Source organism: Alexandromys fortis, unplaced genomic scaffold (genome assembly GCF_014885135.2).
Source record: "Alexandromys fortis isolate MF-2015 unplaced genomic scaffold, M_Fortis_MF-2015_v1.1 scaffold_75, whole genome shotgun sequence".
Classification (NCBI taxonomy): domain Eukaryota; kingdom Metazoa; phylum Chordata; class Mammalia; order Rodentia; family Cricetidae; genus Alexandromys; species Alexandromys fortis.
In genome coordinates, this window is record NW_026067956.1 from 2,629,561 (window position 1) to 2,653,207 (window position 23,647).

Below are 23,647 nucleotides of genomic sequence, written 5' to 3' on the forward strand. Positions count from 1 at the left end.
CGTCAAACAGACATAAGGAAGTCCATGCAGGGCAGGGTGTAGGGTTTCACAGAGGAATCACAGGTTTCCCATCAGGTTTTCCAGAAGAAGTGTAACTCCCAGAGTTGACAAAGGCCAACTCCATCCTCCAGTCTGGCATCTGGGAAGCAAATAGACTATAACACACAGATACAAAATTAATGAACTATAGCTGCAGCCCAAGCCTAAAGAAATGCTGTCTTTGTAAATATATTTGCAAATTTAAAAAAATGAGATCTCCTGGGTAAACTGGGGGTGAAGGGAGGTGGCAGAGGGGAGGGGATGGGGGATGAGACCATGAGGGAACAGGATGGTCGAGTTGGAGGAGGGACAGAGTGGGAGAGCAATGAAAGAGATATCTTGATAGAGGGAGTCACTATAGGGTTAGGGAGAAACCTGGTGCTGGGGAAATTACCAGCACTCCTCAAGGATGACCCCAGCTAAGATCCCTAGCAATAGTGGAGAAGGTGCTTGAATGACCTTCCCCTGTAATCAGATAGGTGACCAACCTAACTGTCATCATAGACCCTTCATCTAGAAACTAATGGAACCAGATTCAGAGATCCACAGCCAAGCCCCAGGCCAAGCTCTGGGAATCCGAGCCTGCATGGGACCAAACTAGGCCCTCTGCATGTGGGAAACAGTCGTGTAGCTCGGTCTATTTGAGGTGCCCCTGGCAGTGGGAACAAGATCTATCCCTGGTGCACAAGCTAGCTTTTTGGAGCCCATTCCCTATGGTGGGATGCCTCCCTCAGTCTTGATGCTGGAAGGACTTGGTCCTGCCTCAACTTACTGTGACAGGTTTTGTTGACTCCTCATGGGAGGCCTTACCCTTTGGGAGGGGTCGATGTGGGGTGGGCTAAGGATGAGGCGGGGGGGGGGCAGGAAGAGGGGTGGCAGGGGAACTGTGGTTGGAATGTAAAATAAATAAAAACAAAACAGGTTTATCTGGGTAGCTTCAGTTATTTCAAACTTTATTTACATAACTCAGTCAGTAAGACTAAATTAAATAAAAAAGCAATGCCCCTTACAACCATAGTCTTACTGTGGGAGAGCTAGATTTTAAACAAATATGGTTGATAGTAACTTAAAATTACATAATTAATTATTTCAAACAAAAGCCATCAAGTAGAAGCTACACAAAGAAGTAACTATGCATCAGGACTAAAATGATATAGGCAGAATTTAGGCAGTAGCAGATACTACAGTACCATCTGCTCTGGCCAGGTATTTTGCAGTTTCTTTGAGGCAGGGTCGCACTATGTTGCCCTGGCTATCCTGAAACTCGCTGTATAGACCACTAGGCTGGCCTTGGATGCCTCTGCCTCCCCAGTGCTGGGACTAAAGGCGTACACCACAATGGCTAGCCCTTGCTCTATGAAGGTCATGTGCAGGCTATACAGAGTGCCACCCTGCTACATTTTAGTTTTCTGGAACACACAGGGGCTTACCACGTGACTCACTCTTACTAACAATGGGAACTAGAAACTTCCATTGTTAACATTAAGGTCCTCTTTCCACAAGGTTGGAAAAGTGTGAGTTCCGTACGGAGGGTCACGTCTCACAAACCACAGACCAGAGTCTAGCTGGGCTTCATGGCAGCTTGCAAATACCTCCTCATGTTACAGAAGAGGAAACAGAATTTGAAGGAAGGGAAATAGTTGGGGATGTGTCTGGGAGAGCAGCAGCCAGAAGCCAGCTTCCTCTGACCCAGACAGGCTCCTTTAAGACAGTTCATGGTTATCATTCACACCCAGAGACAAGACCAAGTGAAAAGAAACATCTTTTAGGAAATGAAAGAACACCACCTTCCACTGGACAGTGCAGATGGTGGGATCTGCTGTTTCCTGTCCTGCCTGGATTTTCACTCCTTTTCCTCTTTCTTTCTTATTCCCAGCCTTTGGGCCCTCTGTTTCCTGACACCTCCTCTCCTTCTAGCCCAATACACCTCCAGCTGCCTTCTCTGTACACCAAGGCCTCCTTTCTTCACGAGCAAGGCTGTTAAATGTACAAACCTTCCTGTGAGAGAGAAATGAAGGCATAATGCATCAAGAGGTGACAGGGTCACCAGCAAGGGAGTGGCTGAACTAGAAATAGAAAACAGGTAGACACAGCCAGTATCCAGCAGAGTAGAGCACCTTAGAGAGGTTTCTCCTAACTTCAGCAAATGCTTCGGATGAAGGCAGGCATGCAGTCAGGGACTAAAGGACAATCAGAAGACTACATTAATTTGGAGGGAAAAGAAAAGGCTGTATGTCGTCCAAATCTGCAACAGCCTTCTGCAATGTCTCTAGTCTTCCTGTAGCATCTAACGAAAAAAGGAAAGCTGTTTAAGGGGCTACCATTCCTCACCTCCAAAGGACTACGGGGACAGTAAAGCAGTTTTTTGTCCTACAGCAGGTTATGGTATGTTAGAGATAAGCCCTGGTTAGACGCCTCAGAGGCTTCCAACAAGAGCATTTGCCTGTCAAAAAGAAAGGGATAGCACAAAGGAGTTTAATTAAAACCACAAGTGGAGAAGAAAGGAGACTCCAGTTCTCCCACAGAGCTTAGCACTCTGCTCCTGAACTCTAGGCTCTGCCGTACCTTTCATGTCTTCCAAGCACAGTTCTACTTGTTGGGGCCCTGGCCCTAAAGGACAGCTACTGTCAACAATGTCCAGTCAGACTCTGTCTCCCACTGCTACTCAGGCAGGTTATGGGAGTTAAGCAATCCCCCAAATGCCAAGACCAAGATGAAGAGATATACCTTTTCCGGCACAGAGGCAGAAAGAGACATCCAATATGCCAAAGAACAATCAAATAGTGACGGATGTCACAGAACAGTAACCATTACACCTAACATCCATAACGTACTGCATATAATAGATAGTTGTGACCATACGCAGAAAATCTGGGATTTGTTTATAGTAAGGTAAAGGCTTCTCATCTGTACACGACTGCCACCTAATGGCTACAGAGAATAGTTGTACTCACAATGAGCTCCATGGGGAAGGTGTGATGAGCAAGGCAGGGCTTATTGCCCAACTTCTAACTGCCCCGTTCCTCAACACCACCCTGGCCACAGCCATGGGATGCCTATAGAGATACTCCATGAGATGGAGAACTTGTGTAGATGATTCCAAGGGTCACCTTAGGACTATGAGTCACTACAGTGAAGATTTTGATATAATTAATGAGCCAACTGTCAAAACAGGGACTATCCACCACAACCACTAAGAACTGAAATAAAGTATACAAGCTGTAAAATTAAAGAACAGAAAATTTAAATTATCTTTGATTTAGCTACACAGAATTCCCATTTTCTCTAAATAGACAGACTTTCATCACAGCCCACACAGGACCTGCCCAGTCTGAAGCCTTCCCTGGGCTTCTCTTGGTACCACCGCACCCCAATTTGCACTTCAGTAAGATGCTTGGCAAGTCAGCATGGGCACTGAGCCCCTGCCACCCAGGGCTGCCGCAGATCAACCCACCAGGCAGACCAGACTGCTCCATTCAGGACTTCAAACAAGCAGCCCGTGCTGCAGCACTGGGCAGAAGTCACAATGCCCCAGGAAACCCAGTGCCAACATACACACTTCACCAGGTGAATGCCTGCTCTTACCTTTCGTGAATTTCATATAATGAACCCGGTTTTTGGAGGTTTTAGATTTTTCTTCAAGGCTAAAAGATTTCTTTTCCTTGTTGTCTGAGGAATCTGTAAAAAGAAGAAAAGCGTTAACCACCATGTAACTCACTCTCTGCATGAAAGGCTGATGAGTTCTTACATACAATTTTATGGGAGTGCCATCATTTATCACCAAACCGTTATCAAAGGATTGGGATTGGTTTTTAAAGTACAGATCAGGCAAGGCTCTCTCTAATAAAGAAGAGAAATGAAAATATGTCTTCATACCAAAATTTACATATGACTATTCACGGCACTTATCTATAGCAGTACACCACCAAGGTGACCCCAAAGCCTTTCAATATGGCTGAGCTCACACTGACACAGCCTGATACTGGAATATCATTTAATCATCTGCAGTAAAGAATGGTGGGTTAATCTCAACATGACCACTGAGCCACATAACAGGGAGCCATGCTCTCCCCCAGGAGCTCCTAGAATTTCAACAGAATGTGAAGCAGAGCTGGCTGTGAACTGAGAAGACAGGTGCTTCAGCTTTCAGTGTTCAGCATGGGTTACTGGGAGTGCACACCCTACACCACTGTGCTCAGCATGCCAGTTTCCCTCCCAAAATACTTAAAATAATGAGTGGCAAAATATCAGAAGGGCAATATGTAGTTACTATGAGAAAGTGCCATCAAAATGCTAATGTAGACCTGTCAGTACATGCCTAAGTGTACAGTTTCCCGTGTGTACATGCACCCGTGTATGCATATGGGTACTTATTCACGTGAATGTCTGCATGTGTAACTGTGCACACGCATGTGGAAGCTAGAGGACAATGCTAGGTGTCTTTCTGCATATTGATATACTTCATTTTTTGAGACAGGGTCTATCACTGAACCTAGAACTCAGTGACTGGCAAGGGTGGCTGGCCAGTGAGCACCAGAGGTTCTCTAGTCTCCATTCTCCCAGTACAGGGGATACAGTTACACACTGGTCTTTTTGGTGAGGTTGCTGGGGATCTGAACTTAGGACTCCACTCTTGTGCAACAGGTGCTTTATGGACAACAATCTACCCAGCACCTGCTCTCTTTTCTGTTCGTGTAATGTGGGCTGGCAATTTACATGAGGTTAACACTGAACTTCTGATCCTTCTACTCTTCCTCTTAAGCGCTGGGATTATAAACACCTACTACACCCATATGTGTAAAACAAGGTAACTTTTAAAAATGAAATTTAAAAGAACATTTTGATTTTTATGTTCTACAACAGGACAACACAGTCTGCTTAGCTCGAAGACAAACAGTTTGAAGTTACCAAGGAATCTTAACAACAGAAAAGAATACTAGGTTCTTATGCCATCTACCACTGGATGCAAGCAATGTGTGGCTGTGGTGAAAATTCATGTGGATGAAGACATCACATTCAAAAAAGATGGCACAGTAGGAAAATAACCTGTTAGCTCTCCAGGTCTATCCTGGGAAGAGGCCTTCCCCAAAGGGAATCTTCTGAAAGCGCCTTTCAGTTCTGGATGGCAGTGGAAGAAGCTACTGGCCCCCTCTAGTGGTCTGGACTGGAGTTATCTACAGGTGAGCAGCTGCAGTTTTGACATCACTTAAAATACTCCCAGCTGTGGGCACCAAGGAAAAGGAAGCCCAGGGAGATTAATCCTGGAGGAGGATGAAGAAGGCAAGTGTCATTTGTGAAGTCAGTCACAGCCTTCCTGAAAAAACTCTCAGTCCTCTGGGACCTTCGGAAAGACCACTGCCTTAAACACTTAAACAGTCCAGGGGATAGGGGTGTTGTTGCAGTGACGCTGCTCAGCTTTGGCCATCAGTGAGGGACAAAGGAGGCCTGTCCTGAGTGAGACAGGGTCCCAGTACTACTAAAACAGTACCTCTCACCTAGGAAATGGTGATCATGATACCATCAGACTGCAGGAGACAGAACCTCTATCCATGCAGCCCATCCAAGATCTCTGTGAGGTCTTGGAGCAGATCAATTCTGGAATTCTGTGGCCTGAAAATCACAAGCACTCTCTGAGGCACCAAGCACTAAGAGTAACAATGCCAAACCTAATGCAAAATAGTTTTCTCTGGTTAAGAACAAGGGTGTGGGCATCTCTGAGAAAAGGATCCCAGGTTCAAAGGTCCATGCGGGCAATGGTGGTAAAGGCACCTCACACTTGAGTGATGCCATAGTCATGACCCTTAGATCACCAGATACTCACTAAGGTGAACTCTCTGGTGACCAATCTGCCACTTGATAGCTAACTTTCATTTTAGTCTTTATGTAGCATTAATTGTATATGCTGTATTTTAAGTCTGCCAGAAAGACAAGTAATGTTCACAATTCTTTTATCATAATATGTGCATAGCATACAGATATAATTAAAAACCTATACAGTTAGCCAGGGTGGTGGTGCACACATTTAATCCCAGCACTCAGGAGGCAGAAGCAGGCTGATCTCTGAGTTCAAAGCCAGCTTGGTCTCCAAGAGCTAGTTCAAGGACAGCTAGGGCTGTTATATAGAGAAATCCTGTCTCAGAAAAACAAAAACAAAACAAAAAAACCCTATACAGTTGAAGAATTATAAAGTGAACCCCTTCATCCCTACTCCCAGGGTTAGACTACCAGCACTACCAGTATCTAGAAGCATTCATGTGCCCTTCCTTGGCTGTTCAGACCCTGGTGTTTCCTCCCAGAAAACTAGGCATTCTTTGCTGTGGGGCACAGCTGTCCATTCTGCAGGACGTGTAGTCACAGTTCTGCATCACCAGATGCCAGTAACATGCCCAAAGCTGGGATGAGGACAGCTCATTCAGTGACAGTACTGAGTCCTGGTAACGCTTCTATCATCCAGCTCTCGGGTCAGAAAGGTCCACAGCGAAAGTGATTCTGATGGGGGGAGAAGCAGCGTGAGTGTCCTTACCTGCTGTTTCCTGACTGTGGCAAGTGTTGAGTGCTGCCAAAAGCTGGTTGAAGTCATCCTGGTGAGCAATCCAGTTGTCCTAGAAGCACCAAAAAGTATGAGCAGCAAGCCTAAAGCTTACTATGCTGCTGACACAGAGATATAACAGAAATCTGGCCATTAATATGAAATTGTATTATTTTGCAGCAAAGTCTATAGTAAAGCCTTTGTGTCTGGCTTTTTCAGCAAAGTTGTTGCTATGTTTGGGTTAGTCAGCAGAGGCTGAGAAATTGTTTTAAGACTGTTGAAACCTTGAAGAATTGTTGTCTCTCTGGAGAACTGACACTTGGTGCTACATACACCTGCACCAACCTTGGTCCGAAGACACTCCTGGCAAATGTAGAGTTCTTACTTTTGATTATGGCTAGCCACAATTTGTGTGGGTCATCTGCCCTCATGAGCTGCAAGAGCAAGATAACTTTGGTAGTTAGAACCTTTCCCAGCTCCAATTTAACCTTGTATATATATGTTTGAATAAAGTAAGTGGAGTGAGCTAGTTGGGTATCAATTTTTTCCAAGAAGGCTGTAACTCTCTGCTCTTTTGGAAAATTAAGGCTTAGCATCTTGGTGAGCTTCTCTACTGTGGCACCTACAACCAACATCAAAAAATACTATTTAATAAATTTAACTGGATTCAAGAAACAGTATAAACATGAAATGAGGTTTAAGCACATCCATATAAAAGCTATAAACTTGGAATAAGGTGTAAGCAGAGCCAAATACAAGCTGGAGAATCTAGGTCAAAGCTCAGTAGTGGAGTCCTTGCCTAGCGTGTATAAAAGTTCCAGGTTTGGTCCCCAAACAAAGTCGATAATATATATTTAGAGGAACCTGCTTGGAAGTTCAAACCTGTATTCCAAAGGTATATGGCTCATCCACAGTTAAGTTGGAGCAAAACAAATCAACAGGCAGTTTGTTTGCTAAAAATTACACTTAAGCAATATAAAATTAGTATTTTCTCACACAGAGAGACTATTGGGGACTGGAGATATGACCCGGCAGTTAAGAGCACTGACTGCTCTTGCAGAGGACTCAGATTCAATTTCTAGCACCCACATGGTGGCTCACGTCTGTCTTTAACTCCAGTTCCAGATGAACCCATGCCTTCTTCTGACATCCATGGGTACGACAAGCATGTGGTACAAACACATATGCACAGAAAAAAATACCCATATGCATAAAAGAAAATAAATAAATTCGGGGTGGGGGCGTGACACACACCATGGACATGATAAAGACAAGGGCAGCGAGAGCATGGCGTCCTCTATGTGCAACACAACTTGGACTATTCTGCTGAATTCTGACTACTTGTGTCAGCAGCAACTTGGCAGAATTCTGTGGAAGGACGCCCTAAGTCTCTGAATCAACAAGTTCCTACTTGCAAGGGGTTCATTAATAATGATCTCTAAACCTCTAAACAATATGAACCAGTGGGCAACAGGGTTTTTGAGCAGAATTTGCCCATATAACTTTACATAAGCATTTCTTATTAAGAAAGCTTAAAAGTTAAGGTGTACAAATAGGTTTATAGAACACAATGCTTCTCCTAAGAACATAAGTATAGCACGTTTTGTGTTTCTCAAATCAGCACTTACACCTTATAGAAACCCTTTCTTCAGTGGCTAAAATTTTAGCTGTTACTTCAGAAAAATCTTCGCTATTCTAGTCAGAAATACTAAACTATTCTAAGCAATTCAGTTTACATAAAGTCATTCTCTCAGTTTCTTTTCTTTTCTTTTTTACTGGATTCTGTTAGCTACAGGAGTTTAGGACAAAGCTCCCAGCCTGACTCTGAATGCAAAGGAGCCGTCGGTACTAAACATGATGAGTCTGTCAGCCGCTGACTTTCAAGCACAGAGTCTGTGTTCAAGAGGCTATGAGACTAAGGGGAACACAAACAGAGACAAGACAGCTTTCCTACATCACTTCCCACTCTCAAAGCCACCTGCATTAAGAAGACAATATTAGGGTTGTATTACACTAATATTAGGGTAGAAGTAAAAATAACATTTGGTTCTGTTCTGAAAAGACTTTTTACAAAATTCAGCCATAAAATAGGAGAGCCTTTCTAGGCCATTAAGTAAAGGCTTCAGGAGGACAGGCAAGGCGGTGGATGCATGTCACAGGATGAGGACAAGCTAAGTCAAGTGCTCTTACATCTTTCTTCACCCAAAGCATGTACCATACTCGATAAAAGCCATTCCATCTACTTGCACGAATTTCAATGTTTATGTTGACACAAGTCAACTCTGCAAAGAAAACACACAGAAGCTACTCACTTCATTATTGTTTGTAGCTCCGAGTCCCAGGTTATTGTTCTTAACTTTAACTTTAATATGTTCTGTGGCTCCTTGCTCCTGAGCCCCCAAACCCTGTGGAGATTAAAAAGAAAGAAATCAAATATAACCCTATTAGCTACAAAGAGAAATTGTCTCTTTCTTTCTTTACTATCTATTCAAGAGACAACCCAGAACGATGGTTCTCAACCTATGGGTCAAACAGCCCTTCACAGGGGTCAGCTATTTATAACAGTAGCAAAATTACAATTATGAAGTAGCAATGAAAGAATCTTATGATTGGGGTCATCACAACAGGAAGAACTGTATAAAACAGTCATAGCGTTAGGAAGCACGTGGAGCACATGGCATTCTGTGACTTAACACTACAACACGACATCAATTAAGAAGGTGGAGGAGCATTCCAGGTTCCTGGTCTCACTTAGCTCTCACTCCGAAGGTTGTATGCCAAGTGCAGGGACTGTAGATGAGAAAGCCCTCCAGGGAGGCTTCAGCTAGGTGAATGGGAAAGGAACAGAAAACAGAGACTGAACATCACAGGACCTTGAAAGTTGGAGCAGAGATGCAGATTTTAATCCTTGGAAACATCTTCAGCAAGGGAGCAACATGATCTAAAGTTCAGTTTCAAGACCCTTCTGGTTGTTATATGGAGAAATGGACAGAGGAGGAAAGAAGGGAAATGGGAGGTGGGATTGTTTGGATGCTTGGGTAGTTAGCACCATTTTTAAAAATCAGGAAAACCTGGGAAGGACAAGACTTGAGGGGACAAGAGGTTTATAATAAAAAATAATCTTGAGATGGTCCCTCAAGCATCACAGCCAGGAGGCATAATCCAATACACGGTAATTACTGAGATTGCCTGCGTGGAGTATGCAAAGTGGCTCCTCAGCTCAGAAGACTAGAGGAAGAAGTTGGCCATGATGCAGAGGTTGCTGAGGTGATGCACGAGGTGAGAGAAAGGGAAGTGATGCTACCACGGCAAAGTTCAACAAAGCAGCCAACATGCGGAGCACTGCTAAGGGTGAGGCAGTTTAAGGATACCACACACCCACTGGATCTGCCAACTCTGACAGAAGCAGAATGCACAGTTTCACATTCGAAGCTCCATTGCAGTCAGGAGGAAGTGGGATATTTGAGAAAGCAAGTATCTACTATGAAGGAAAATTAAGTACCATTCCTGGAAACACAAAACTGAAACCTAAGCATGATTCCATGTGTAATGAATTAAAAGATATCTAAGAAGGCTACTAATACAGCAGTAACCAGAAGACCTGGCATTCAGTTCCAGTCTAACTTTACCACCTGGTCACAATTTAGTTCTCCAAAATCAATTACTGTCTAAAGCACAAAGTTCTCCCAGACTCTAAGAAGGCTGTCTTCTGATTCGCTGCCTTCTGGCATGGCATGGATACTTTAGACTTCCAATGCAATACCTTTCCTTTAGACCACCCCATCTTCTCAAGCATCCTCTGGCCAAACTTGGAATCATCGTTACTCCACGCAGTGTTTCTGGGATCCACAGTCCATTTCTGCTTCCGCCGACCTGCAATTGAAAAGGCATTTCATCAGCACTCCGTCTTTACCTGGAAGAGCACATGCAAATCAGCACATGCTTGCGTGCTAACAGGATATGTTCAGGGTCCAAGGGGCTAAGAGAATCTACCCCTTGCTTTCCCTGTAACTATACATTCCTGGCATATAAACTGACTTTGTAAAATTCAAAGTAAAACATTCCCTCCAAGAGAATGCAAACTAAATACCTGACAGACTACTATTTTAGCCTTCCACTTCCAGTCACTGGCAGCAACCAAAGGCCCTCTTGTCACCGCCTTCATACTCACTGGCAGCTGCAGAAGCCACAGCAGCAGGTGCAGTCACTCCGACGCTCACAGCTTCAGGTTATAGGCTAAATGCTACACATACAGCAGACACTCTTTCCACATTACCTCAATGAAGGGAGATCTTCTTACCTTTCTACCTTTCAGATGAGAAAGCCTGAGGCTAGGAGAACAATATCTGCCTAATCCCCAAGTAAAACCCAAACCTTTTATACAAACCAAGGTCCTATAGATTTCAAAACTTATTTGGGGCTGGAGTGGGATGGAGATTCATGCAGTGCCCAGGCTAACCTTAAATTTGCTATGTAACTAAGGATGACTTTGAACTCATGACCCACCTGCCTCTACCTCCCATGCCCAGATCAATTTATATTCTTAATACACAATACACAAGTCATTATGACCTTAGGGAGTTAATAGTGTAACATGATTAACAGATAATATGATACCTCCCTTCTTATTAAATACCACTGAGCCTCCAGAATAATCCGTGACTTCACATTCTGTTGCACTGTGGTATTTATTTTCATCTTTCATGTGTCCTGTTACTCTCTATCCCTTCCATGTCATATTCAGTTATTCGTCCTTATGCTTCACTGCAGAGGAAAATAAAGCACTTTGCCTATAGCTGATTAGAAATGTGTGAAAATATAAATGAGAAAGAAGGAGAAAAAGTAAAAGAAAAAAAAGGAAAAAAAAAAAGGAAGGAAAGAAAGAATAGCTGAAATAAGGGAACTGCTTTGGGTGTCATGGAAACTTTTCTCTGAAATGAATATAAATCAATAACTGACCATTAAGAACTCAAGTTCAGGCTGGAGAGATGGCTCAGAGGTTAAGAGCCCTGGCTGCTCTTCCAGGGTCCCAAGTTAAATTCCTAGGCACCACATGGTGGCTCACAACAGTCTACAATGAGATCTGGTGCCCTCTTCTGGCCTGCTGGCATACATGCAGGCAGAACACGGTATACATAATAAATAAATCTTAAAAAAATCTTAATAAATCTTAAAAAAAAAAAACAAAAACTCAAGTTGTATTGTTTGTTTGTCTGAGACAGCCTAGCTCTGGTGGCAATTCTCTAGTCTTAGCTCCACAAATGCTGGGGAAGCACAAGCAGGAGCCACCACATTCGGCTTCACTGTGACAATTTTGAGGAAAAACTACAACAGAAAAAAGAACCCACCAGGCAAACAGAACAAGAATCTGAACCCCCAAAGTCACCTGTGGCCAAGTAAGGAACCTGGAGGTTGAATGTCATTCCTGCTCGCCCACTGCATGCATGCAAGCACATTATCATCAACAGCCGCATAACCCAACTGAAAATGACATGACCTCTAGTCAAAGGGCTCACTGTGTTGTAGGTAAAACCAACAGGGATCCTTACCTATACATACCCCAGCAAACAAGAAACCGTTCCCAAGCATGCAGGCAGGAAAACAAACAAACAGACACCACAAGCCAATTCGCAGTGTTATGCCTTGGGGAAAAAAGGTAATCCAAAAACTTGTTCCACTTAGTTAAGAAAAAAAAACAAGAACTAGTATATACTCAGCACAACACTATCTCGTGAATGAACACAGTAAAACCAGCCGTATTAGCTGGTGTTCTGAATGTCTGTGCCCGATCCATGTCTGGAGAATGCCTGCCAGGGGTCACTGACCAAGGCTTGTAAGTTTCCTTCCCTTCCCGTCAGAAATGCATCCCTGTTACATACTTACACAAGATGCATTGCCATGCTACATAAGGAACTGGCTGCCAGGTCAGTTGTCCTTCCCTATGTCCCACTGCTGACACTCCCAACTATTGATGTAGTCACCTCGCTTAAGATTTGTAAGCCTTGGCTAAGGCAGAAACTAGCCCAATTTCATGGAAGTAGAGACCAGGTGAACTGCCTGGAAGAGGGTGGCATCGATTGACCTACCTAGGAAGGACACTCTCCAGTCCAACTACTGGGCTGCCTGCAGGATGTGCCATATGCTACATGAAAAGAGAGTGGGGGTAAACTACAGAGGGGCCAGGAGTGTCAGTAGGGGATCAGAGGCGGCAGTAGGGTAGTGAGAGATAGGGAAGAAGATTCACTAAAACACGCTTTGTTCTAAAGTGCCATGAAAATATCTCTTTACATTCCTTGATACCTACACAACTTCCAGGAAAAGTCAAAAGCCAGTTCTTAGCGACCATCACTCGACTGCCTTCTGGTGGCAAGAATCTGTAGCTACACGTATCATTTCCAAGTGAAAGTCGCCTCTGAGGAGGAGAATTAGTGGACTTCAGAGTGATGCTAAGTGTCAAAGACAAAGATGGCAAAGTCGCCTCTAACCGCTGATACCCTCTCGGTCTCGCTCAGAACCGTTCATCAGCCTGCACTCCCGCCACGGGCTAAACAGTGCCTGAAACTTGTAATCCTACTTTTCTTCTCTGGGACCAACACATCTTGGACTGTTTAATTTCAGAGCCTAAAGCGATGCTACGGGACCCGTCTTTTCGGAACCCCAGGTCACTTGAGCCCAGAGAAGTGAAAGAATCCTCCCCGGTGACCTCCCAGGAGGGCCAGCGCACGGGACAGTCCGAAACTTGGTGTCCTGAGTCTCCGAACGCACACGTGAACGCGCGACCCGAGCCTTTAGTACCAGGAACAGAGTCTCGGGGACATCTGTCCCGCGCGGGCCCGGCAGTCACTGCGGTCCCCACCCGGAACTTAGACACCCCGGGGCCCCGGTCACCCTGGTGGCCCGTGCCCGTCAACCCATCACTCGGTTGCCCAGGTCGGCCGACACTCACGCTCCGCCAGCATCGACATTGTCGCAAGTTGGCCGAGCGCTGCCTCTGGTCGGAAGCCCAGAGGTTATGAGGAGTCTGAAGAGAGGATGAGACAGAAGCCTCCTGGGCGCGCACGCCGGGTAGAAGGCTGCACTGGGGCGCGTACTACTGACGTCAGCTGTGCGCGACTCGCTACCAATCACGTGAAGCTGAGGGGCGGGGCCGCCTTGCAGGATTGAGAGAAGCGGATTCGTTCCGGGGCTTGGCCAGACCTCGTGGGACCCAAGCACGTCACAGTTTAACTCTGAAAGTGGGTGTGCAAGCAACCTTAGAGCTGTTCGCAAGTTCTACCATGGGGACCTTTAAAGAGCTGGAGAAGCGGCTGAAGAGGAAGGTATTGGCACTGTGGAGGGTGGCCTACGTTCCTCACACTCTACCCCTGCCCATTGGGAATGCCAAGAGAGGAGGGAGGGAGCGAAGGCAGAAACAGACATCTAGCTGGCAAAGGCAAACGAGAAACACCATGTTTTTTTTTTTTTTTTTTTTTTTTTTTTTTTTTTTTTTTTTTTTTTTTTTTTTTTTTTTTTTTTTTTTTTTTTTTTTTTTTTTTTTTTTTTTTTTGTGCTCAACGATGGAGTAATGGTAACCCTTCCATGGTCTTCGCTGTGACAGACTTAAATCCCAATGGCCTTTCCCAGCTCCGTTGCTCAATCGGCCACACCTGGCATTTGCTGAATGCATCCTGTCATATTCTGTACCCGTCCCCTTGCGTTCCTTTCTCCTCCAAACGTGTGACCTCAGCTACCCCTCCATGCTGTTTATCTGTTTTTCCCCTATAGGGAGAGACCTTCAGGGCCCCTTTCTTTGTCAAGACTTCAGCTTCCAATCTAGACCTTAGTTTTTCTCACATACTTGTTGTAGCCGTGCCTTCAGCACTGGCCAGGGCCCTGTCCCTCCCAGGGGCCCTTTTTTTCTCATTTCCTCTTCTTGGGAAGGTCACGTCCACTTTTCATCAGACCCAACAAGGCCCCATGTAGACCCCATTGCAGTGAGTGCAGCCCTTCTAGGACGCAGTAGGCTGGGGAAATGAAGTGGTGTTGTTTAGTAGCTGCGGTGGGTGGGGCAAGAGCTCAGAATTGGAAGTCGAGGGACCTGAGAACTGGGCATGGCTTTGCCCACTTCTGCTTACCTGTGAGATGAGGAGGTGGATGACACTCAGCCAAGAAGGACCATATGCTTGACGGTGGGTTATAAACAAGAAAGAAGAGGCAGTTGATGTGGTGTGTGACTGAGGCTGGGTCTGACCAAGCCACCTCTTTAGAACACCCAGGCGTGTCCAAAATCCTTCCTTTCCCAGGGCCAGGGTTTCCGATCAGGATCACCAAACCCAAGACCCGACAAATGGAGGGCTTCCAAACAGGAGGGCACACAGGACCATTTCCTCACACACAGTGAGGAGACAGGCTTTGTTGTGTGGCCTCTCACTCTTCTCTGGAGGATCTCTACGGACAAGGAGGATTTGGCCAGTGCGTGACATTCCCAGTGAGTGGTCTTGGATCACAGCATCTGCTACCTTTGGAAACCTTTGTTCTTTGTTTGAAAACATCTTTGGGGGGCACCATAAACTTCTATTGTCCGCTTACCCCTGATTATGAAGAACCTGATGGACAAGTTTGGAGAGGATAGAAAATAAAGCTTGTAATCAGTGCAAGCCTGGAGTCTTAAGCAAGTTGATTCGGACACTGTGGGGAACTTGCTTCTATCATGATTTTGCCCAGAGCAAAAACTAGTCTTGGTGATTAAAAAAAAAAGTAAACCAATAAATTAATCATCGTGGAAATAAGGGGCAAGCAGAAAAGACCTGAGATTATCTGGCGTGCATTATGTAAACATGTTCCATAGCTGTAAGAGTGAAAGGCCTGGCCTCTGCTATCCTGATTGACTCTCCGGGAAGAGAGGATGTTGACATGCTTCATCTGTGCCTCACACAGTCATTCCTCCTTCATTATTAATGTCGGTTGATGGGGATCGGAGCTCATCCGTACATAGCCTGAACTTGACCGAGCAAGGGATTGCTAAATCCTTTCCTATAACCAGCCTTAGTGTGCTGTTCCCAGGAAGAAAGACCTTGCTGGGTGGAACGCCTGAATCCAGGTGATTTTTCAAACCCCAGAGGTAAAAAGTAAAGGTGGCACACTTCAAAAACAGAAAAAGAAAGATGGATGAAGGGAGGAGGGCAGGAGAAAAGGAACGGCTCAGTTTCTCCCCTTTTTGCCATCAGAAAGTATGCTTATACTTGCCTTGTCATTACATCAAATGGCCAGGGGCAGATAAAGCTCTGAAACCTGCTCGGGATGGGATGGCAGAAGACAACAGGTCACCCAGGTAACTGCAGGGATTGCTGGCAGCAGACCCTCCCACAGCCCCAACTGCCAGGGACAAGGAAGCTTATTTTTCTCTTATGCGTCAAAGAGAGGAGCAGACGTGTGCTATCATGAGATTAACACATATGCTGAAACCTTCATCCCCAAGGAGATGGCGTGAGTAGGTGGGGGTCTCTGGGGGTTAATATGATCACAAAGAGGGAGCCTTGGGACAGGACCGGTGCCTTTAGGAGAGAGAATCCAGGTTTCCTCCTCTCTCACAGACTCTGAGAAAGCAGCAACATGACAGCATCTGGAAATCAGGAAGCAGCCCTCACAAAAGCCAGATTTGGTAACCACTGGACCCTGAACTCGGCCTCCAGAACATTGAAGGATGCATTTCTGTTATCTCTGAGCCAGTTTCAGTGTTTTGTTACAGCAGCTCAAATGGACTAAGACAGGCAAAATTACACACTGGCACAGAGTAATAATCTTACATTCCAGACCCTTATTTCCAAAGAGCAACGACGCAGGAAAGGGTCTCTTATCATTCCTGGGATGCAAATATTTAGGAAGGTGAATACATTCACACTTATAGGAGGAATTTTAGTTTAAGAACACCAGTACAAGCTTCCTATGTAACCTAGCCCCTCTTTAAACAGCTGAAAACTCTGTAAGCCAAAAGTTGCCATCGTTCAGAAGACTTTTAGGAAAGCCATTTAGGGATGAGTGTATCAGAGGGAATTCTTATCATTTTCCTGGCACACATGTCTTCAAATTGGCTCTTTCAAAGGACTGATATTATTTTATGTTATTGGCAACTGATTCATTTCTAAAATGCTGACTTGGACCTTGAAACAATCTGGTCATCAGCTCCTGGACCAGGGTCATATGTTCTTAGAAGAAAAGACTGAAGGTGGGTGGGAGATTTAAAAGCAAAGGCAGGCTTCCTCTTCCGGTGTTTCTCCTGGAAAAGACCGATGAGGTGTGTGGAAAGGGGAACATAGAAAGATAAAGGGATAGGGCTGGAGCTGGCTCAGTAGTTAAGAACAACTCTTGCTCCTGTAGAGGACCCATGTTCAATTCCCAGGACTAATATAAAGCAGCTCACAATTGCCTGTTTCTCCAGTTCCAAAGCCCTTTCCTGACTCCTGTAAGCACCTGTACTCAAGTTCACCTACCCAAACATACACATAATTAAAAATAATAAAAATAAAGGTTATTTTGTAGAAAGTTGTGGAGACCTGGGAAAACAAGGTATCAAGGACGTGGACCAACTGTTGAGACTCGTGTATCTCTCAGCATCCTGGATCCATCTGGTCAAAGTACTCTTTTTGACCCTCTCTCTATCTCCCTTGAAAGTAGAGAATTATGTCCATAATTCCTGGTGCCACCTCCTGTTTGCTGCACATGCCTTACGAACTATTGCAGCCCTTGGATGCAGTTCTACAATCTCCCCTCTTCCCTGCTGCCTTGTCTCATTGCTTGCTCTACCCACCTTTGCCCACCTTCCAGCCAAAGACTCAGACATGGAATATGATTATATCCCTTTTTGTGTTTCTCCTCTGCACAGCCCCTCTTGAAGTCTTCCATCCAAGACCACATCCAGGGGCCAGGGTGCGAGGGCCATTGTGGTCTTGGCCTGCCTTGCTAGTGGGGAGACCAATGTAACGTATAGCACTGTAGGGGTCAGCATTGTCCAGCAGGCCACCACTTACCTCCACACTTCCTTTCCTTGCGTCACCATCTTTTCCTCCCCCAAAGGCACCAGCTGCTTCCAACTTCCAGTCTAGAAGCCTCTGGTGCAGGGGAGGTCTCCCTCTGCTCACACTGAGGTCAGTTAACACTATTTCCACTCCAGGAGTGTTTATCCCACCCCAACTATATATAAAGGAAAACACACACACACGTGTTATTAAAATGAACTGTTTATATTATCTCAGTTGAGTCAATACATTATAATGTATTAAAATGGAAAGGTACAAAATTGAAATAAATACTTTCTGATTCATGTATAAATCTTTTTTTTTGTCAAGATGACTTTTATCATCAGTACATGTCACAAGAAAACATTTAAAATGACACCAAAACAATCTCTGAAATCATGGTGCACGGAGGAAAAAGGTAAAGAAAACAACTGTTGGCTTGTTTTGGCATGAGACCTTGATACAATTTGGGTTCCCCAAAACCACGTGAAGGGTGATAAAATAGAAATGCTCAAAACTGACTTAAAAAAATAAACAGGCTTTACAAAAATCCTCTTTTTTTTTTCTGAACCCAGCCACTTCTCTACATGGTCTGCACTTACAGTAGATACATTCATTATTGTCCAAGGGAAGACAGCCGCTGCCTTTCACTTAAAGAGCTTGGTGGAGAGGCTGAAGGGGGATGTTGCAGCTGAAGGTGAGTAGAATGTTCCAGAGAACAGAAAAGTCTAGATGGTCTTCAGGAACAGCACTGAGCATGATGGGGTGAAGGGTCTCTGGGCGAGAGGTGGAGGCGGAGGGCAGGGAGGAGTCCAGTTCTCAAGCAGTGGAGGCCAAAGGACGGAGTAGGGTTGGTTTGTAGCTACCATGGGCATTGGGGATCTCTCAGCCTGAGCAGTCCTGGGTTTGTCCTCAGCCTGGGAACACTGCTCTGTTAGTGAGGGGGGGGGGAGGTCCTGGGCTTTGGAGAGGGAGTGTGGTTGCCTTTCAGGCACAGCAGCGTCGGGGAGACAAGCAGGCTTCCAAGGTATACCATGGGAGGGACTTCTCGCCTGGTTCTGACTGTTTGGTAGGTGGTCATTAAGGCAATAAGGACTTTAGCAAACTAGAAGTTAAGGACAGCTAAGTTCAGCCAGATCAAAGGTAAACGAAAGGTGAGAAGGGGGCCCTTTCTCCTCAGTTACTTTCCCCAAGCCAGCAAGCCTCAGCTCCTGGAGCACAGATTTACAGTACGCAATAGCAGAGGGCTTGCCCTTTGGGAGGCTCCACGGGAAGAAGGCTCGTCCAAGACTTGGGGCAACTTAAGCAGTCTCTACCCTCCGAACTGTTTCCTGTGGTCATATTCTGGTGAGTGGCAGGTGGAAGCACCAAGGTTCATGCAGAAGTTAGGCCAAGACCCTGGCTCGCATCTTGCTGGTCCATCTCATTGGCCTTGAACACCTCACAACCTGGAAAACCAGGCCAGATGCTTGCATGCACCGTGAGACCTACACTCAACTGGAGAGAGGGCAAGAATCTCAGGGGTCCAGAGGGCACCTTCCCCTGAGCAGATGACAGGATAGTGATAAAGGCTATGGAACTATGAGGTCCCACGTGGCCTCTGGGGAGCAGAGAAAAGCTCTTGTGAATTGAATCTATTCTGAAGGAGACATGCAGATGATAAAGGAGAGCAGAACTACCCTCTTCCTCCATGCTCTGGACAAAGCAGTTACCTTGCAATGCTATGGGGAAGGTAACCTCAAACGGCTATTTGTTCTTTGGGGCTGACTTCTGACAAGACTGCTGAGACTCCGGAGTGGAAGAAGAGGATCTGGGACCATTTCTGCCAAAGCGCACAACTAGCTATCCCTGCAGAAGAACCAAGTATGATCCGGGTAAAGCAGATAGAATCAATCCCCTCCATCCTCCAGCCTGAGATAACAGGCCAGAAAAGCTCTTTTTGAGATGCCTGGGACCTGCAGGTATAGCAACTTAGAGATGCTAGACTCAAATTATTCAGGAGCCTTCTAAGGGACCTTGGTGGGGATGAGACCTTTGCAAGAGGAAACACTCTAATGGCCAGCTGTCTGGAGCTACATCCCTGTCTAGTTCCTCCGGTGGAAGCTGTCTTATTTAGGCCCTAAGAAGAGTAGGTAACAGGACCGTAAGAATTCTAACAATAAGCCAATGACAAAAACGTATGACAAGCATGCTCTAGGGATATGGACAAAACAAGATTGGTGGCAAGTAAAGTGATCAGTGCTAAAGAGGACTGGTGGATGACTTCCTTGTCGAGTCCTACTTTAGTGCCTGATTAAACTTATCCTGTACGTGATACATAGTACAAAACAAATACTTTAAGAAGTGACCTAGCTTACACCTTCCTTTCCCTGACAGAATACCCAAAGCCACTGGGAATGGGCTCTGTAGAGCTAGAATCCAGCCATATTTCTACAGCCACTGAGACTGCAGTCACCTTTATAGTCTTTAATTGAAGCCTACTCTCTGGCTTTGCGTTTACCATGTTGAAAGGCAGGCAACATTCTTCAGAACTGCCAATGAGCCTCGGGAGCATAGTGTTCATGGCAGGCACCTTGTTGCTTTGCAAGGCTTGCAAGGCATCCTTCTGGGGAGACCTGGCTTCCACATAGCTCAGGGGAGCAGCAGCCCTGGGCTGGAGTTCTACTGTGAGCAGCGGCTGGTGTGTGGCCTCAGCTGCTCACTAAGTAATGCACTCACCAGCCCTGCCTATTCTTGGAAGAGTTTAAGAATTCCAGGAAGAGCCGGGTGGTGGTGGCACACGCCTTTAATCCCAGCACTCGGGGAGGCAGAGGCAGGCGGATCTCTGTGAGTTGGAGGCCAGCCTGGTCTACAAGAGCTAGTTCCAGGACAGGCTCCAAAACCACAGAGAAACCCTGTCTCAAAAATCAAAAAAAAATAGAAAAGAAAAAGAAAAAGAAAATACCAGGAAGATAGGAGCTGTTCTAACGGTTCAGGAAAAGACTGGAAGGGTTCTCTATACAAGCATGACAGACGCTTACAACACATCATAAGGTGCACAGGCAAGAGTCTGTGCCCAGGATAGTGAGACTGAAAGAATGCTTGCAAATTCGATTGTGTTACCTGCTTTGTTAAAGTAAAGAGAAGCTAATGATAATTGTTATTACCAATATCAAGCACATTAGTTTTAGGGCGTATGGTCCTAATATGGAGTGATGGCAGCTCCTTTTCTTGATGAAAAAGGTTGGATATGTGGCTTACTGGCCATCTTAGATTCACCTTTCTCCCAGAGAACCACAAGGGGGTGTTCTAGAGCCATAGAAGTCAAGGAAGAACCTTGAACCTTAACATCTGACCCACACCTCGCAGGGGATTGGGGCACATCTCTTTCCAGAGAAGACCACTAGGATGTCCAGGATCCTTTCTGGTTCTCTTCAGATGATTGGTTGGGGACAGGAAGTAGCCCATTGGGAGTAGGCTAAGATAGAAGTTCTTTAAAGGTATAAAGTCCTTTAAAAAATCACCAACTCAGAAATTTGATCTCTTTTAAGAAACATCCCTCAATCTAACTGGAATCAAAAACATTTTTCCATGTAAGAAGAAGAAAAAAAAAAGCCTTTTAAGACCTGGAGGCTTCTTGGTCTTTATCAGTGATGATTCAGGAAAAATCAAAGGGCCTCAGCAGCAGGCTGTGGACTCTGTTCTAAAAATTCAAACAAAAGCATGTTCTAGAGTAGATCTTTGCATGATTGAGGGATAAATCTCAAGTGTCCTCCAGACCAAAAAAAAAAAAAAAAAAACCACAGAAGAATGGTACACCAAGCTCCTTTAAAAAGGAAAGAAAGGCCTGAGGATATTGTCACTGTTGTGGAAATGACACCCATAAAAGTCCTTGAAACTGCCATTTCACACAAGGAAAATACCTAATGGCTTCTGGTGGCTCCGCGGAGATAAAAATTGACAGAGAGATGTGCAGTGAATAAACAGGGAGAATTTAAAGTAAACATGAAGACTTGTTTGGATCAGAGGCCATGGCTTCCTGAGAAACACTATTTAAAAAAAAAGTTTTAGAATGTTCTTTCTGGAATGAATGGAAGCCTCTGGGATGGAAACAACCTTGAGGAGGTCATGGGGGGGGGGCTCAAGGATGGGGAGTTAGATGGACAGTTGGACTACTGTGTATATTAAGGAAAACTCAGAGCCCATCCCAGCAGGAGAGTAGGAAGGGCAGGACAAAGGTAGAGAATCCACTGTTATTTCTATCCAGTGCCTCTTAAAAACACAGGTGAAGAGGAGATCTGCTCATTTCCTGTCCCACACACTAACCTTCCTCACTTGGCTCACGCAGGCCTGGGAAAGTGGAATGGGAACTGTGCATTCCCATCAACCATGGTCATGAAAGATATTTAGGGATGTCAAGCATGGTGGTTGGGGACATACCACACAGCTTTCATAAATTTAAAGGGGTACTCTGAGCTTGTGGTTCTATGTCAGAGATGAACAAAGTGGCTCCATCAGTTCTGCAGAGTTCCCTTTGTTCGTTATTTCTTTCCTCTAGGCATGGGTTGCCTCATCTGTGGAAGGAGGACACTGGGTCCTCAGGGCTCTTGGGGCCTCTCTGGTGTTCAGGGTCTGCAGTCCCAGAGATGCTGTCAGATGAAACAGACAAGAGTAAGGTCTGAATTCTACAGCCTTGCACCCAGAGAGAGTGAGCTTGCTCCTGACAAGTAGCAACTCACTGTTGTCCCCATAGCCTCCCGGAGACTAGAGAGCGACATCCTCAGCACACTGGTACTGCTCCCCTTGAGTCCTGGCCACAGAGAGCCTGCAAGAGAGGAACAATGCTGCAACGGATGTGTGGTTCCTCTGCAGACAGCCTTGACTTTGAGGAAAAGGAAAAAATGCACTCAGTGCATTCTGGAAAATGCCCCCTGCAGCTGACAACAACGTGACACACATATACGCCACTGAGGACGTACGTGCCCATGAGGAAGAAGATGCCTGTGGAGTATTCTGAGTTCTTAATTCTGAGGAGGGGAGGCAGAGACAGCCAAGAACTTCCTTTGACTCAGCTGGCCATTGGACAGATGGTTATCTCCAAAACCAATGAGCTCCAGGATCTTGGAAACCTATGACCTCAGCTTGGGAAAGAAGAAGAAGCTTGATTGCAGAGAGGTGAAGTGGTCTGCCCCGAGACAAATAAGTGTCTGAGAAACACAGATCCTGGGCTAAACACCACAAAGGTGCTAATACCAACTGTACATGTTGGATCCCAGCAAGGGGAGGGGCTGTCTGTCAGAGTCTGGGGTGGGGAAAGATAGGATAACAAACTGCTAGGCTAGCGTACCAGGGAATAAACCAGCCACAGATGCAGACTTGGCAAAGAGAAGATAGGACTTCAGGACAAGGACTCAATTCCCTTGACAAGAGATAATGCCTAGCTATTCTCCTCCCTCTAATCCATGTGGGAACCATCCTGTCAATATCCTGTTTAAAACATGTCTTCCCCCTGAGCAAGTCCAGGTGTCCTGAGATGGGGTGGGGGTGTCTCATAGTCTATCTCCAAACAGCAATTCAGTCTCGCAGGTAGCCTAGGACCCATCTTTGCTTTAAGTGCACTGAAGACCCAGGAAAAGGCAACTGTCTCCCTTTCTGTCGTCACCCTCCTGATGTGTCATATACGAAGAAACAGAGGCATAACAAGGTCACCAGTTTTTCTACAGTCTTTCATGTGGTGCCACTACAGTCTGGAAAGCTGGGCATCTCTCTTTCTGAATCCTGCAACATCTTTCTGAACCCTCAACATCTCCCATTGCCTGTCCACCCAACTCAACATTTATTGCCTGTCTATCTACAATATATGTACTCTTGTGTATAAAATATAAATAATTCTTAGACTCCTGCTTACCTTCTTGTCCTTTCTTCTCATTTATATAACTAGGACCGAAAAAAGATTGTTCCATGACAAGAAAAAACCACAGTACTGCTCAGAGAGAGAGAGATCTCTGGAAGGAGAAATGCCCGCCCTAGTCTCCTCCGGGGCCTGGTGCTTTAGAGCTGGACTGTACAGCTGTTCAGTGGGGTGTAATCCAACAGAAATCAGCAA

At 45.4% G+C, this 23,647-nt stretch overlaps 1 protein-coding gene and 1 long non-coding RNA gene across 4 annotated transcripts in view; one reads left to right on the forward strand and one right to left on the reverse strand.

The window, feature by feature from the left end:
* Pinx1 (PIN2 (TERF1) interacting telomerase inhibitor 1) overlaps positions 1 to 13,656 on the reverse strand; it is a 58,328-nt gene extending 44,672 nt beyond the window's left edge. Inside the window, exons 1-6 of one of the 3 annotated variants that reach the window (XM_050152319.1) lie at positions 13,515 to 13,652; positions 12,873 to 12,980; positions 10,332 to 10,441; positions 8,881 to 8,973; positions 6,563 to 6,641; positions 3,625 to 3,717 (exon numbers count right to left, since the gene is read on the reverse strand). In XM_050152319.1, the coding sequence (XP_050008276.1) occupies positions 3,625 to 3,717; positions 6,563 to 6,641; positions 8,881 to 8,973; positions 10,332 to 10,364 (298 nt within the window). In that variant the 5' untranslated portion in view covers positions 10,365 to 10,441; positions 12,873 to 12,980; positions 13,515 to 13,652. Of the gene's footprint in view, positions 1 to 3,624; positions 3,718 to 6,562; positions 6,642 to 8,880; positions 8,974 to 10,331; positions 10,442 to 12,872; positions 12,981 to 13,514 lie in introns of all 3 variants that reach the window. The other 2 variants (XM_050152318.1, XM_050152320.1) reach the window with 2 other exon arrangements.
* Positions 13,657 to 13,774: 118 nt separating this feature from the next.
* On the forward strand, positions 13,775 to 23,438 carry LOC126507688 (uncharacterized). The gene is made up of 2 exons (XR_007593610.1): positions 13,775 to 13,887; positions 14,851 to 23,438. It is a non-coding gene; the product is annotated as an uncharacterized lncRNA (long non-coding RNA).
* The last annotated feature ends 209 nt before the right edge of the window (positions 23,439 to 23,647 follow it).